The sequence below is a fragment of the Stegastes partitus genome, unplaced genomic scaffold (assembly GCF_000690725.1).
Source record: "Stegastes partitus isolate 25-593 unplaced genomic scaffold, Stegastes_partitus-1.0.2 Scaffold1971, whole genome shotgun sequence".
Lineage (NCBI taxonomy): Eukaryota > Metazoa > Chordata > Actinopteri > Pomacentridae > Stegastes > Stegastes partitus.
Genome location: NW_007579702.1, coordinates 11,641 through 28,971, shown reverse-complemented (window position 1 = coordinate 28,971; position 17,331 = coordinate 11,641). Strand labels below are relative to the sequence as shown.

The 17,331-nt window shown below is 42.1% G+C and overlaps 1 protein-coding gene across 1 annotated transcript in view; it reads left to right on the top strand.

The window, feature by feature from the left end:
- LOC103373402 (sphingosine kinase 1) overlaps positions 1 to 13,847 on the top strand; it is a 43,846-nt gene extending 29,999 nt beyond the window's left edge. Inside the window, exons 3-5 of the mRNA XM_008303280.1 lie at positions 4,715 to 4,809; positions 6,570 to 6,685; positions 12,521 to 13,847. Coding sequence (XP_008301502.1) covers positions 4,715 to 4,809; positions 6,570 to 6,685; positions 12,521 to 13,409 — 1,100 coding nt within the window. The 3' untranslated portion in view covers positions 13,410 to 13,847. The remainder of the gene's footprint in view (positions 1 to 4,714; positions 4,810 to 6,569; positions 6,686 to 12,520) is intronic.
- The last annotated feature ends 3,484 nt before the right edge of the window (positions 13,848 to 17,331 follow it).

Below are 17,331 nucleotides of genomic sequence, written 5' to 3'. Positions count from 1 at the left end.
ATGGATGGATGGATGGATGGAGGCCTTGTCACATACATAACTTTGCATTGCTGTTGCAGGACTTGCTGTCATTTAATAGGTTTATCAACTTTTGTTGACACTAGAGGTGTCAACAAAAAAGTAAAATATTAAACATTTGATGGATTTCTGGTACTTGCAATGTGCCCGAAGAAGGAAGAACAGTCTCTAAAGGTCACATATTTGGCCCCTTTTCACCAACATAATAAAGTCTCACTTGTCCCAGGAATGTCTCTTTATTATTTTTCAGCTCTAAATAATGCAAAGGTGTTTTGTTTTACCATGACTGTATAACTCCTGATTTCATGTCTGTAGCTCTGAATGCAGCTCAGCTCCTGCTGAACATGCTCCCTTCAGGTACAACTCTCTCCTTGTGTCAATAACTGACAGCTCAGAGCAACGGTTGACCGTGTGGCAGCTTCCATAGATGTGAATGAGTGTGTGAAACCAGAACTTTCTGTCGCTCCTAACTTTATCTCTGAGCGATTGTTTGACATGAGGCTGTTGTTTTTAAATCGTGTGTGTGTGCTGAGTTTGTCAGACAAAGCTGTGGTTACACCATCAGTATTTTTGCAGAGCAGCAGCAGCTTGAATATGACTATGAATGACTACTGGTTAACATGTATTAATAAGCTGTGTTTTAGTCAGTATTTTTTCTTTACTCATTCTGTTGTCAGACAATACAAACAACAAATAACAGCTTTAGAACAGCATTATTGGGAATTCAGCTGTTTTAAAATGCAGTATATGTGAGCAGAGAGGCAGGGAAGACACAAACAGACAGAAACATGGGCTGAATTTAGGTTGCAACAGACAACATAAAAACACAGTGACCCACCCAGTCCTCGTTTCACTTTTAAAATTTCCACCATCTCTACATATATTCCACAGAAATTGAATTTCCACACAGCTCTGACCTGTGGATCTATGATCAGAGCTAATGGTAATGTTAACCACATTAGCCACTCAATGAAGTGACTCTCAGGATTCCACTTCTTGTGTCCTGACATTGCCATCAAAAATAAATGTGATCCATTCAGTCTTCAGTTCCTCAGATGTTGGGTGTACATGAAGACTCTTGTGTTGCACTCTTTAGTTTTATATGTGATTGTAGGTAAATTTTTGTAACTTCAAACAGAGTCAGATTCCACTTTCTCTCATCCTTATGCTAAGCTAAGCTAACCAGCTGCTAGATTTGCCTTGCAGACATGACGGCTGTTTCTATATTCTCATTTAACTCTTGAAAACAAAGAGTTTAAGGACAGTTTACAAAATGTTCAGCTGGTCCTTTAAAAGAAACTTTTGCAAACCAGCGTGTTTTGGCTTGAAGATGTTCCTAATACCTCAAACCTCGCTAGAATTTTGACACTTTAAGAGTATTAAATATAAACACTGTGCTGCAGATGTACTCCTAAACGCTCGTCTGTTTTGATTCTTTTAGGAGACACAGATAGCAGCTTTACAACCACTATTCCATCTTATTTCTTATTCTGATGGAGACAGTTTTCGTTTAAACCATCCATCACCACCGTGTTTGTTTTTGTGTGGCATGTACAATAGCTTCCTATCATAAAAAATAAAAACACAAAATGCTGTTTTTTTTTTCAAGAAACAGAAGAAAGAAAAGGGGTGAAAGTTTTGCGAGATAGAAGGAAAGAGCTTGTTGTGCTGCTGAGCCTCACCAGGTGAAAGGGTGAAGAGAGTACAGACTGAAATTGTGACGCTCCGGTGCACTTGACTGTTTTTTTTTCACACCTCACAGCACTGCTTCTGCCCTTTTACCTTCAGACGGAGGATGGGGAGTCTCAGTCAGAAGCACAGACAGAGAGACAGAGATGCAACCCTGCAAAGGCACACCAAACAGAGATATTAAAAAAAAATCACATTCTAAAGAAACAGGTTTATTCGAAAAAAATCTAGATGAAAAAATCTGACAAGCGAGTGACAGATTTACTTGACAGCAGGCCTGAAAAGCCGACAGTTTTAAGTTTGTTTACCTGAAGAAACTCTTATGGGTGTAAGACTCATAGGCAGTAAAGAACATCTTAAGGTGCAGGAGGAGATTTTATTTAGATTTTTGCTTCGAAAGAGAAGGGAAAATACTTTTAAATTCTTTTCTTTTATCATTAACACAGCTGTTTCCTGTTAAGTAACATTCTAAATATAATAAGTGACGTCTGCATGAAATAGAAAATAAAACTACACTGATTAAAACATAACAAATGTGTCTCCTCCTCCCTGCTTCTATCTACACACCCCCACACATCCAGATAGAGTTTGTGTATCAGTCAGCTCTCGTGTAGATACGATAAGACATCGATCATATTCACATCACTCACCGGTGATGTCTCCTCTTGCCTCAGAGTTTTCCTAAAACACGCCTGCTGCTGTAGTTTATGATGTTTTGCCCATTTAAAGGTTTCTGATTTTGTGTTTGAGGTCGACTAGAATATGTTTACATGCTTCAAACTTTTTCTCCTGTGCATTGCTGCTGCCCCTCGTCTCATCCTCTGTCTGAAATGCTTTAACCTCCTAAAGCCCAAGCAGTTTCTGGGTGTTTTTTCTTTTGCTTCTGTCACATTTTTACGCACTGTGAGCTCATTTTTCACTGCAATATAAAGTCCTGCACCTCTGTGGAATCAGCTCAACCATGTCTACAAGTAGTCAAAGTTAGAATGCAATTTCATTAAAAGTTGAATCTCCCAGAGCGATTGCCAAACTGGACAGAAAAACACTTTTAATATGTTGCCACACTTGTCTTCTATCTGCTCCGTGTAAACACAAGTTAGGGTTTAAGAGTTCAGTGGATGGTTTCGGTCGGGTTACATTGGTTGCGTACCAAAGTAGAGGAGGCTCTAGTGGGGAAGTGATGGCAAACTGTGAGGTAGTTGCTCATTGTTTTGTTTTAATGGGCACCAAACTAGCCGATTGGCAGCTAAATGTGTTACAGGGTGACGTAGAAGAGTCGGGGCCAAAGGAGAGCAGTGTTTTCTGTGGAAGAAATCAACCCCATTTTGAGTTTACTTGGGGCTTTACAGACATTTTTCATGCACAGAAAAAGCTATAAAACACAGTAAAGGAAAGGGAAAAAGACAAAAAGCACAACATGGGCTCTTTGATCAATCCCTGCAGCATCACATAGCAGCAGGGTCCTGGTGTGCATGTATGTCGATGGTGAGAGAGAAGCTGTATTTATACATGCAGCATTTAGAAGAATTACTAAGTTATTACTGCTTGTCATTGTGTTCAGTAGATTCTGAGAAGCAGTGGTTTTATATTTCTGCACATTCTAGATGAAGCAGCCCTGTAGAGTGACATCGAAGCCACTTTAAAGTAGGAAGGGATTATATTCATGAAAGAATCTAAATATGTAAGTTTGATAGCAGAGAGGAGTTTTTAGGGGTTTAATCAATGACCAGAGAGGAGCTTTAATTCATACTTTATATTCTGCCTGAAGCACCAAAACATCACAACAGAGCAGCATCGTGTGCCTCCAGCAGCAGCTGAAACACTCAGTGTTTACTTCCTCAGACCGAGCAGCTTTAATCGGTAAACGCAGCGAGCTGAGAGCTGTTTATACAGCATCGTCTTTATCCCTAAACTCAATCAATAGATAAATTACGGCACATTTCAAAGATGTTTTCAGAGCCTCTGGCACTGATGAGGATGTTTAAGGTTTGTTTAACAAGGAAAAACATTTATTCACATGTTTTACTATCACTGCAGTTATCTCTATCTCTTACAGTCTTGTATAGAAATGCACAATTTCTCTTTCTCGAGTTTCACAGTACATTGATAATGCTTTTTTCTAGGGGATGGCGTTTTCTAATAATTCACCAGGCTGGTTCCTGAAGCTGCACTGTAATTCGGCTAAAACTAATCTGTGATATTCATTATTCTTTTACTATTATAAACTTTATTCTTCGTTTATACTGAACTTTATGCCTTCCTGTAGATAGATTTTTAGCAATTAATTTGAATTAATTACCTGAAACTTTTCTGATGACAGCCTGCCTCCGTTTTTATCTCCGGTTAGCACAAAGTTAATTCCAGAAGGCCTTTGGGAAATCATTGTAACATAACGTTATGGTAATATACTCTATGCTAATAGGCACCTCTGCCACAAATTTGATTATAATTTATTTGATCCTGCTTTGAGAGCCCCGTTGCTGTCGACAGGCGATGCAGGCAGCCTTCAGTGACTGATAAAGCTAACCTTAAGAGGCAGCTCGTCCTGTCATCACCGTCCCACTTCTTGAGATCATTCAGCCTCAGACTAATTTGATGAAGTGCTCCTGAGTAATTTAGCTGTCCCGATGTAATTGGCAGCTCGGTAGACGCTTCACTTAAGACCATATATCAACTTTCCCTCACAAAACCGATACTTTAATTTGGGAACTGAAGGGGGAAAAGGAAGTAAGATTAAAACTAAGCAGGACCAGGAGCCTAATCTTACCATGACTTAGATCTGATGTACATATTTGTGTCATAGGGATCACTTACTTTACTGCACACACACTGGATGTACTCCAACTGGAACATATGTAACTAAACCTCCACCGGAGCCAACATGACGTTTTGTGAGGAAGAAGGAAGCTGACGGGACACATTTCTCAGAAGGTGTCCCACTTTCTCATACAGGGGAGACACAAAGTCATGAAAACACACTTTGATTTTTTGTGTGTGTGTTTTGCAGAGCGGCAGAATCACGCCCGGGAGATGGTGAAAGAGGCCGACCTGTCGCAGTGGGATGCTTTAGTCATCATGTCCGGAGATGGACTTCTGTATGAGGTGAACAAAGACACATGTGCACTATATTCATACCCGAGTACAAAACTATGTGGTGCAGGATGATAAAGTCACAGTAAAAAATCACTCTGCGGTGCTGTTGTTCAGTATTTATATAAGATAGTCTACAGATCTGGTTACTGATGAGCGGCGTTGTATGTATTGTCAAAGTATGAACAGTATGACACTAAATGTAAAACCTTCTTTTATGTCGGATAGCAAGGTTGTCGGATTGTCAAGACGGAGGTCAGATACAAGGAGGGCTTGATGCTTGAAGGCTCATTTGTTGTTAATATTTATTGTTTATAGTTGTTATAATAACTAGTGTATTGTTAGAACACTATGCATCACTGGATTTCACGCCTAATTGACCAGTGCGCTTGTGCCGTTCCGGCCACTTCCACCCCGTTGGGGCGCACCTCTGGGGTGGAAATGGCCGGAACACACAGGCAGTACTTGGCTGCTGATGCTGGTTTAGTTAGTGCTCACAGTTCTGTTTCTGGGAGTGGCGGGCAAGATATGCTCCACCGTTACCATCCGTGTTTACTTCCGCAAACACTGAGCATGCCCGTTGCGTGTGACGTCGTTGTGTCCTCTTCTGTGTATGCGGGACACTTTTGGATCATGTGAAGTTCACACAGCAGATCACATACAAGTCGCATTTAATTGGAAATGTGAACGAACTCGCAAAAAATCCGATTTCACAAAAAGATCTGATTTGAGGATTAAGTTCTGCAGTCTGAACGTAGCCAATCTGTCGGATTGTTCAGTCAGATAATACGCTGTTATCCTGATTTGTGACATAAAATGTCATGTCGGAGTCAGAATCCAAGACTGTCGGTATGTTAAGGCTATTTTTAATGGGCTCCGTTCGTTTTTCCCAAACACCTGTCAGATAGCAAGGTTTGTGGATTGTTAAGGGTCAGATTATCAAGTCACGACTGTATTACTATAATAGTGTACATATAATAGTATATGCACAATTCTTTTAACATTTTATACATTTTTTTTAATATTGAAGTGCATTATAACCATGTGTCTGTCTGTTCATGAGTGTGAAATGAAGTGAAGTATTACTTCACTCTAAAGACTGAAATACACTGAAATTGAAAGAATGACTGAATAATCCAGTGACAGAGAAAGAAACCGCGACTATTTTGATATTATTTTCTAGGAAAAACTAACTCTTAAATTGCTTTTCCCTTGTTTATATTATTGTAAACTGAATATCTATGAGATATGGACACTTTGATTGCTATTTTTTTTTTGCATTTAACAGACAAATCAATCAACTGACAATTTAATCAGCAGACTAGTGAAGAGATTACCTGTCAGCAGCCCTGTTATCCACCCTGACACACTAAACACTGCTCACAGTGCACACAAGTAGCTGCAGTAGTCGGCAGATGTGTGAAACTTCTCCCTACAGATGCATCATTTCAGTACAGCTGTCTGCCAAACAGTGTGAGTTAAATTCACAACTTTGGAGACTCTTCATCAAGCTGTGAAGTTTTACCACTTAAACTCACAATACAGCACTTTTCTCAATAGTTTCTGTTAAATAATGAAACAATACTGTGATTTAAATCAGTAACTGTTTAAAACTGAGTAAACATGACAGAATCAGCTTACTGGACAGTTTTTGTTCACTCTGTGGACATATTTCTGTCAGTACTGGGACATTGGCACCGCAGACGGACTCAGTAGTTCTACATATTTCTGTCGGTCCACCTAACCACAGCTGTGTTTTCTGCGTGTGTCAGGTTATAAACGGTCTGCTGGAGAGATCAGACTGGGAGGAGGCCATCCGGACGCCGCTGGGTATCCTTCCAGGTGGATCGGGCAACGCCTTGGCTGCCTCCGTCCATCACTATTCAGGGTGAGTCACCTGCAGAAACATGAATAAAAGCATCAGTCATCAGCGCCCCGTGTTGCTCTGCCCAGCAACTGCAGGAATCCGTTGGTGTAGTTTTGATCTCAGGGCTGCTCAAACTGCGCTCTTTCTAGGCCACATCTTGACCTTCTGCATTTTTATTTGCTTTCAAATCAGTTCCATTTGATTTGAAACACTTCAGATTCTCAAGGTTGAAGATTTTCTTTGCTATAGAGAGGTTATTTTTTACATACAGGATTTTTTTAAAACTATTTTCTGACATTTTAGAGGCTAAAAGATGATAATCAGCAGTTTCGTCAAAAGTTAAAATAATCAGTTGTTGTAGATAAGAGCTTTTAAAGGATTGTAGCTGTAGATGCTTTGTACTGTAATTATTTCATTGTCACAAACCTTAATTGTACAGATACGCAGAAACCAGTCTAACCAGTTCAATGACATTCTGTCCTGAGTCATTCCAGGAGCAGTGCTGGTTGTTTTGTTTTTGTGCCACACATTTTGCAATACAAACGGATAAGTCCAAAATTATTCATACCTCTGTCAGATTTATTTTTTTTGGTAAATGATAAATGGTCTGCACTCATACAGCGCTTTTCTACCTTTGCGGCACTCAAAGCGCTTTACAATGTTTCTCATTCACCCATTCACACACACATTCATACACCAATGGCGACAGAGATGCCATGCAAGGCGCTAGCCTGCCATTGGGAGCAGCTTCGGCTTCAGTGTCTTGCCCAAGGACGCTTTGACTGTGGAGGGGGCGGGGATCGAACCACCAGCGTAGCTTTCTTTTACCTGAAAATGACATACACAAGTGCCGCATGGACACGTGTCTGATTTACAACAGATTATGCACTGGGTCGTTTCAAAAGAAAAAAAACGTGCCTTCCCCATCAGACAGAGCTCGCTTTGCTTTATGAACAACTGAGGAAGCTAATGGAGCAGAACAAGGTCTGTCTGTTCTTATTCTTATGTACAGATGCAGCTTTGCAGACAATGAGTGTCTATAACGGCCATAATCCCCTTGAGCGTGGTTCAGTGGAGCCTGTAGCACTGATGCTGCTCAGCGTCTCAACAACAGGTTCTTCTGCTGCTCTGTCAGAAGTTGTGGCTCCAGACAGTTAAATTAACAAGATGTAGCTCTGTGGTTTGATTGCACATGCAGTGTCACTTCTGCAGCTGAGCCGCAGGCACACATGGTCCGACCTGCTGCTGCTTCTTAGTGCAAAATGCACTCATCTCATCTGAATAAATTATTAATGACTGGCTCATTTGAGGGATTCGTTTGGGGTTCATTCGGTCACAACAAAGAACAGGAAGGAGAAAATGAAGGACAAGGAAGGTGGAAAAAACAAATGACCAAGCAACTCTGTCAGACGCACTAGATTAGACTTTTATTTGCCATTTGCACAGGTACAGAGGAAGTGTTGTGCACATCTCTCAACTTTGTAAACATAAAGCAATATTTTACAGAGCAGCACAGAACCTCGGTCTTGATGCCCTCTGTCTGTGCTACATCTTTCCTCATCATTACCATGGACATAAAATAGGACAGTCATTTTTACCAAAGTGGGTCATTAGTGTGCAAAGTCATCAGTTTCTCCTTACTATTACAACCCGCTGCCATGAGTAAAAGGCTTCATCCGTGTTCTAATATTCCTTCATTTTATCCTTTTTTTGGCATCGACACCGCTGATAGCTCCACAATCTGTGGAGTAAAGACGTACAGTTACTTCGATGGTGATTAATGTACCAATTGTTTTCATGATTAATTGAAACATTTGGTTTGTGAAATGTTAAATAATGAATGAAATAATAAAAAATTTACGTTTGCGGTGAGGACACCCGGGATCTTTCTGCGTGGAGTTTGCATGTTCTCCCCGTGCAGTGTGGGTTCTCTCCGGGTTCTCCGGGTTCCTCCCACACAGTCCAAAAACATGTTGAGGTTAATTGGTGGTTCTAAATTGTCCATAGGTGTGAATGTGAGTGTGCTTGGTTGTGCCTTCGCCCTATGTCAGCTGAGATAGAGTCCAGCCCCCCGTGACCCTAGTGAGGATTAAGCGGTGTATAGATAATGGATGGATGGATGTTTGCTTCAACATCATGTCAGATGTCAGGTTTCAGGTTTAAGGTTGTAATTTTCACATATAACAAAAGCAAAAGTGCTTGAATCAGAGAATGTTCAGCTTTTTGTGTGGAAAAATCAAAGTGAGGAGTCGAGAAATTTCTGGACTTTTGTTCCTGTCACATTTGGAGGCAGAGAAGAAGAAGCAGAAAAAATCCACTTGAAGCTAATAACTAAGTTTTCTTTATTGCACTTGCATGACAACAAAATAATATGTTTCAGAGGGTTTACTCATGTATCTCATTGAAACAGCACAACCATAGCTAGAAGTACAGGAAACCTAAAAAATGTCTTTTGTGCAGTATGACCAAATAAAAGTGCCAAAAATATTTTTTAAAACAACAACAACAAAACAAAAAACAAACAGGAGTTGACTTTCATTAATTTAGTTTTTTCCTTTTCATTCAAAACCCTGGAATCAACATGTGCAACATTTATTCAAGTGCCTCCAGGTGTTACAGATACTGGAAGAAAAATGTTGGCTCAGTTCATTCCAGTTCAGTCAGAATTATTGTAACGTGACTGTTGGGCACAGCTGAATCACTGTTGGCTTCATGGTTGCTCAGAATTGTTTGTTTTGTAGGAACTGGTTACAGCAAATAGTTTATTTTTGTTGAATTTTTGAATTGGGCATGTAGAATAAAGATGATGAAATATCACAATTTTAAGCTTAGGTTTGAATCATTTTCCCAAAAGAGCACAACATCACAGATGAGTAGTTCAAGGACCATCAGAAACTTGGAAAGTTTATGGCCCCCAAAATGATATCAAAATGACACCATTTATCAAAGATAGCACGTCTGTCGTATTTGGGGTTCAGGGGTGAAACAGTTGCTCATACACAAAGTTGTTGTGAATCTCAAATAGTTATTTTATTTAACTTTACATGGTTCTGCTTCCTTCTCACAGCTTAGTGCAGGTTGTTTCACAAAGACGTTTCCTCCTGACCTGTTTCTTATATAAATTGCCTTCGTCATATATTCACAGCGTGGAAGCTGTTGCTGCTGTTGGTGTGTCACAGTATTCTGCCCTTTCTACTCTAAAGTCACCACGTAGGAAGTTTAGAAACCCAGTGTGCTCCGAGGCACTTCTTTTTTAAGCTGCTCTTTTGTTTGTAGGTCGTATGAGCTTTATCTTGTCCTCACACCGTGATATTTCTTTTTTTAATCCGTCATGTTGTATCTCAGTGTGGTTGTTTTCTGTGTGTTGTGTCTAGCAGCTTTTATGTAAGCCTTTTGCTGCTGTCTTGGATTTTGTTTTTCCTCACTGGCATTCTATCCATCTGTCCATCCATTATCTATACACCGCTTAATCCTCACTAGGGTCGTGGGGGGCTGGAGTCTATCCCAGCTGACTCAGGGTGAAGGCAGGGGACACCCTGGACAGGTCACCAGTCTATCACAGGGCTACACTTAGAGACAGACAACCAAGCACACTCACATTCACACCTACAGACAATTTAGAATCACCAATTAACCTCAACATGTTTTTGGACTGTGTGGGAGGAAGCCGGAGAACCTGGAGAGAACCCACGCTGCACGGGGAGAACATGCAAACTCCACGTAGAAAGATCCCGGGTGTCCTCACCGGGTTGCGAACTGGCAACGGTGCTAACCACTGATCCACCTTGCAGCCCTAATCCAAACTAAATAAACAAAAAATAAAATAAAATGAAAGAAAACACCTCTCTGGGATGGTTCTGTCTTCACCAAAGAGGCGCATTCATTCATCACCTCCGCTGCGTCTGCCAGTCAGCCTCTCATCAAACAATGGTCCTGCAGCCTGAGCGCCAGCCACAATGAGAGGAAGGGACCAGACTCTGCATTGTTTGCTCTCCTCTCTCACTCCCGGGGCATCCAGAAAACCTCTCTCTCTCTCTCTCTGGCTGCTGCAGGCTATCCTGCAGTGGCCCTGGCCAGATTGTGTTTGGTATTATTCCCAGCTGACTGTGGGGTTCACCGAGGCTACGTGGATCAAACGAGTGGCCGCTAGAATGTATCTGGTCGTATGCGATGCTGGGAACGACGTACGGATTCACCCTCTGAGAGTTTAATGCGTTTCTGTGCACAGACAGAATGAGCAGAAGCTGTAGCATCACACAGCAAGAGGAAAGATTGAGTCTGTTGACGGGTTCTGAAGTGACAGGTGTCACCATAGACTGTACATATATATATATTTATATACACTCTTTTATAATGCGACACTTCTGCGTGAAGGAGAGTCTCCCTCGCCTGGGAATTATAGATGCTACATGAAAAACTTAGAAGAAGTTTACACAGCCTTTACTCGAGTAGAAGTAACAATACAGCATTGCAAAAAGTAAAAGTCCAGCCCAAAAATGAGTCTTTGTTTAGACACTCTGATGCATAAACAGTGTTCTATTACTGTATGTGGCTTTTACTATTTTGCTCACAGTTTGGTAGTTTAGTCCAAACATACTGGCCACGTTGATTCCATCCAGACGGTTACAAGATGAATCAGTGGGGTTGTGAGATGTTGAAGTGGAAAGAGGACGATAAAAAGCTCCACTACATAAAATAGAGCGTTCTTAATTTCTTTTCATTTGTGTTTCTCTAACTGTCAGGATCCAGCCTCTAGGGTCAGCTGGATGTAACAAAAATAAAAGAAAAACAGATGGAAACAGAAGTCACATTAACACAAAAGTCACAGACCGAGAGGCACCAGGACTGACTGTTCACACTAAATCCCAGCCAGCCCCCAACTGAAAGGTTGTGGGTGGATTTTATAGCCAGGTGTGGTGATTGCTGAGATGGTGGAGGAGGAGGAGTGGTGGTCCAATCAGCTGTAACTGGAGGCCGGAAGGACAAGACTAAAAGTAGGTCGAGAGCATAGACTGTATAAAAGATGGACGTAGCTACCGTGACGTCACCCGTTGGTTTCTGCACTGAGAAAATGAAGCCAGGGTTTTGCTACTTCCTNTGAATCAATGATGAAAATGAAAATTAGATAAAGCCCTAGATTTATGTTGGATCTGGTGCATCACTTTCAAATAAATGACCGTTTAATTAGAGCCAAACTGCTGCTGCTTCCTACTTATAATTGCATTTCGTTGGAAATATTGAAATGTGCTCTCAGTTGAAAGTTATTGGGTTATATAATCGGGCATTTCAAACTTTCTCGCTTTCTTAAGAATGGGACATCACATTTTCTGAGCATTTGTGGAGCTTTCAGTTATATCACAAGATCTTTGTCAGCTGATATAGTTTTCCTAGTTGCACTGGATTTGTAGATATGACAGATGTTAAAGTCACCAGTACCAGCTTTACTTAAATATCTGACACCCAGCTCCAAATATTACTTCACTAACCAGTCACTGCATCATTTTTTTGTGTGTGTTTGAGTTTGAGCCACTTCCTAATCATGACAGTTTATTGTCAGACTGATTGTTTTCATTATAAATTCATCTGCAGGTTGTTTTCTTGTTGAATAGTTTTATAGTTTGGTCTTTAAAAAAAAAAAAGAGTAAATTTTCTAAAACTTAAGGGGACATCTTCAAATGCCAAAACCCAAAAATGTACACTTTAGATCAAGAAGGCATCAAATAATCACAATTAAGAAGCAGAAACTTGAAATTGTTTTGTGTTTTTTTGACATTTTAGCACCGTTGCTGCTAATTATGTCACTGCTGGTTCACAAAATTAAAAGCAAGCATTTAATTCCCATCTCTCCTCCTCCAGAGCCTCTCCGGTGTCCAGCGAGGAGCTCCTGGTCAGCTGTGGCTTCCTGCTCTGTAAAGGCCTGGTGTCTCGTATGGACCTGGTCTCCATCCATCTGTCCTCCAGCCCCCGTCTCTTCTCCTTCCTCTCTCTGGCCTGGGGCTTCGTGGCCGACGTCGACATAGAGAGCGAGAAGTACCGTCACGTCGGAGCCGCCCGGTTCACCGTCGGCACCCTGGTGAGGCTGGCTTCTCTCCGCGTCTACAAGGGCAAGCTGGCTTACCTACCCGCCACCAAGCAGCACAACAACCAGGAGGGTTTGAGAAATAACACGACGGGCCACTGCAACAACCAGGCCTCCTCCCTGACTCCAGCCCCCGTCCTGTGCCGACCGTCCAGAGACTCGTCCTGCAACAACACTTTCCACAACTCCTGCCACTCCAACAACTCCCTCAAAGTGAGGAGGTCGGAGAGCACGCCTTCCCGAAGCGCCACCAAAGCCCCCGCCGGCCCGCCCGACTCCCTGCTGGTGCCTCTGGACCAGCCGCTGCCCGCCAACTGGGTGGTGGTGCCCGAGGAAGACTTTGTCCTCATGCTGGCCATGTACCAGTCCCACCTGGCCGAGGACCTCCTGGCAGCACCGGACGCCGCCTTGAACGACGGCGTCATTCACCTTTTCTACGTTAGAGCTGGGATATCTCGCACCGCGCTGCTGAGGCTGTTTCTGGCCATGGAGAAGGGCGCACATCTGGCCACTAACTGTCAACATCTGGTGCACACTAAGGTGAGAGCGCTGAGGCTGGAGCCGTACTCACCCAAAGGGATAATAACAGTCGATGGAGAAGTGGTGGAATACGGTCCGTTGCAGGCAGAAGTACACGGAGGCCTGTCGAGATTAATCACTGGATGAACCGAACAAGCAGCGCTGCCAGCTTTCATCTCTGCTGTTTGAGGCTGATGGTGTTGATTAAACACAGTCGAGCATTTCAGATCAGAAGGGTCCAGGTACAGGAGCAAAGCAATGGATGTAAGACTCATTTACATGGATCTGCTAACGGATCCTCTCAGCAGCAGACTGGAAAAAAAAAAAACATCTGAAGACGCTGTGATGTTGGACGAGGTTTTCTAACAAGGCGCTGTGTGGGGGGAGCCAGAGTGTTCAATATTAGATAAATAAATCATTACCTGTGAAATAAATGATCACAGAAACACATTTAAATGTAATCAGAAAACTTGGTGCTTTAACCAGAGTTGCTCGTGCGTCTTTTCACAATAAGAGCATTTATTGCAGATATTTTCTATTTCAAAACTTTTCCAACTTCTGTCTTTATTTTGAAGTCTTTATCTGGCAATCACAACTTAAAACATATATTTTTATGTTTTTGGCTTGTGTACAACATTTAAAAAATACATCACCTTTTAAATTTAGTGATAAAAATCAAATAAAATGACAATTAGTGTTCAGAAAAAGGACATTTTGAGCAAAACTGCTAGAAAAGTAGAAATGACCTGCAATAAACTCTGTGAAAAGAAGCATGATTTAATGTCATAATATTGAGCCAAGCCTTAAAAACGTATGAATAATTCATTCATAATTATTATAATTTAATGCCTCTATTTATTTCATGTTGAACACTCTGTGGCCGTGGACCGTCGGCACGCAAAAACAGAAACAGACCGACATGTTTTATCATCTCACGATAAAGCGTTTAACCTCCACAGACAGTAAATCCATCACCATCTTTAACCTTTCATCTCGTTCGCTGCTGCTGCTGCTGCTGCATGGAGGACGATGTTTTCTCTGCGCTGAAGCCAGAATTACAGCTTCTTATGCAACGGCAAAAGGATTTGATTGTTTTTGCCTTCATGGCTTCTCTGCAGTACGATGAAAACTCTGTGTGTGTGTTTATGTGTGTGTGTGTGTGTGTGTGTGTTGCAGTACATGTGAGGTTGCAGAGATGTCATCATGGCTCTGTCCATCCGCGACTGTTTTACTGAACACAGAAAGCCTCAAATAATCAGTTAAGGCCAAAAGTCTCAGCTTAGCTCTTCACGGATGCGTTGTTGAGTCTGGGACGCTGATCTGCTTTGACGTGGCACATTAGTGACTTCTTACTCCAGTGTAACTAACACCAACCCCTGCAAAGCACATGTAATATTTATTTTCACATATCAAAAAGCCACTTGAGCGGTCGTCCTGCAGCTTGTTTCGCGTGCCTGCTTTCCCGTCAGAGGGAGGCTGCGTTTGTTGTGCTTTCGCTCCGAGTCCCAGACGGTTTCAGATCTGTTGCCTTAAAGTCTCGATGGCTCCCGTCCTGTTTCACAAAAAGCAGTTTGGGAGCCTCTAAACGGTGCCGGCATCCCGCAAATGATTGTCGCTCACAAACTGCAGATAAATTTGCAATATTATTCCTCCTGCGTGTTCCTACAGGAGTCACAATCATCGTGTTTGTTTTGGGGGGAGTTAAAAGCACCAAATTAAAACGAGGGAAAATGGATCTCACGTTGAAAGTTGCAGCTCGCGTGTTGTGAATTTAATGAAACAGACGCCAGGTTTTTTGTAAACAACCGTGTTCACTTAATTTGACGTGCAGTCGGAGTAATCAGATTCATGTTTGTTTCTGCTTCATCATCTGTTTTCTACCCGATGAGGAGACGGATACTAATGTAGATATGATGTCAGGAGTGCTGCAGAACTAAAGGAAGAAATCTACCATGAAACACTGAAACACAGTTGAAATGAAACAACAAAAACCCACTGATGGAAAATGTGTTTGAGTAACTCCAGGTTTTCTCACTTCTCCACCTGTTTTGCTTTTTGCCGTCTAAATGTTAGCGTCTTATTTTTATGTTTTTCATTAAATATCTACTGGTAAAGCCCGACTGATATATCGGTATGTTTTCTGCCGATGTTGGCCCATCACAGCTGTATCGGTATCGGCGTGTATGTTGTCCGATATTCGCCAGTCTGAAAACTTTCTTGTAGAAAACATAATGCAGAAAAAGATGCTTTGGATCACTTAGAAACTGTCATCACATAGCAGCTCCTTTGTTTGCTGTCAGCTCAGCCTGCAGCACATGTAGCAGAGCACACAGCTGAGCAGACGGTGGTGCAGAGTCAACCAGTGTCTTTACATTAAAGGATGAACTAATTAGTGATTTACAGTGCTTAAAAGTTCATCAACATGTATAAACAATATCAGAATTTCTGACTACAGAAAATTGATATCAGCCCTAGAAGTCCACCATCGCTCAGGCTTTAATTACTCGTAATTGTTTTATTTCTTTGAGCAGGTTTTAAAATCTCTGTCGCCTCGAGAATCAATGAACGCAGATTTGTTTGGAGGTATGAGGTTTCTTTTTTTTTTATCAGACAATGAGTATTTTTTAGATAGAAGCTGTTTTTTGACATGTTTGGACTTGTTACTTCAGTCTTCCTCAGAAACTTAGGCCTGTGTGTGGTATCAGCTGAAGGTTTTCTGGTTTCCTGATAAAGACACGTCACCACAGACGTAAGCGACGTTTCTGAGGAAGACTGAAGTGATTCGTCAAAGGTAAAAACAGCTCCCGATAAAAAAAAAAAAGAAACCTGATACCTATAATCAGAGTGGACAAAATGAACCTAATCATGCAGATTTGTTTGTTTGTGCTTCTGGTTGTGAAAAGACGTCCGTTTATATCAGGACTGCTTCTTAAAGTAGTTTTAATGAACACTGATTGTCCACAGTGGATCATCCAGAGCGACGACAACACCAAGTGATGCTGCTTTTTGATATTTTGCGTTCTTTGCTTCGTTCTCTAAACTGTTATTGTGGTTTAGGCAGACTTCTCAGAGACATTAAAAGCCGCTCAAATGAAAGCTGAACCATCTGCATGACTAATTATCACTCGGGTTGTTTACGGCGCCTTTTATCACAGGGTCCAGTTTTTTATTGTTTGGTGCTGTTTTTTTTCTACATTTGTGTATCGCTGGCAGAAATACAAGACATCCTGTGGAAAGTGGTGCCTCTAAAATATAAAATTACAACATCTAGCGCCAGAAAAACGTCCAGGTTCTGGAGCGACTGAACAGAACAAACTGCTGTGGCCGGTGTTTGAGTGTTTGCTGGTGGGTTTCCTCCCTCAGACAGCTGCTGTGGCTCCTGCTCTGTCCTGCAGCTCTGCTCCCGGTCGGTTGATTGATGTGTTTTTTTGCCTCGATGTGCTTCATGCTGCTGCACCCTCCATCCCTCCCTCCATCCCTCCCTCCATCCCTCCACACCACTCTTCTTCTCCTCCTCCTTTGCTGCTGCTTTCATGCATTCGTCCAGTGCTACAGTGCTCTGCAGAGCTGAATTTATCAATGATCATCACCGAGGTGTCCTTAACACTGAGCTTTAAGTCACATAGAGGAAATTGCAATGCATGTTTTGAAGCTTTTTTTTTTCATTTGTCTGCTTAAATTCAACCAGATTCAAAGTGAAACCAGCACTGAGGAGCCTTAAACGAGGGTGAGGGGTGGGGAGGGGGGTTGGAGGCTGGTTAAAACAGAGAGTGAGTGGACAGAGGGAGGAGGAGGAGGAGGAGGAGGAAGAGGAAGAGGAGGGGGAGATATCGACTTGTTTAATGCTGCATGAGGTAGGCGGCGTTGTGATCCTGACAGGGCGCCCTCATTCTTTCTCCTCGCCACAAGAAACCATCGGGGAACATTAGCAAACTGTCCTGTGAGAAAGACAGAAGGACGAGTTTCACATTAAGACGAGCACAAGCTGTCAGGACGGCGGCGGCGGCGGCGGCTCAGTTTGAGGACCAAAAAAGATGGATTTAAAAGCTCTGATGTGCCTACAGAGTCA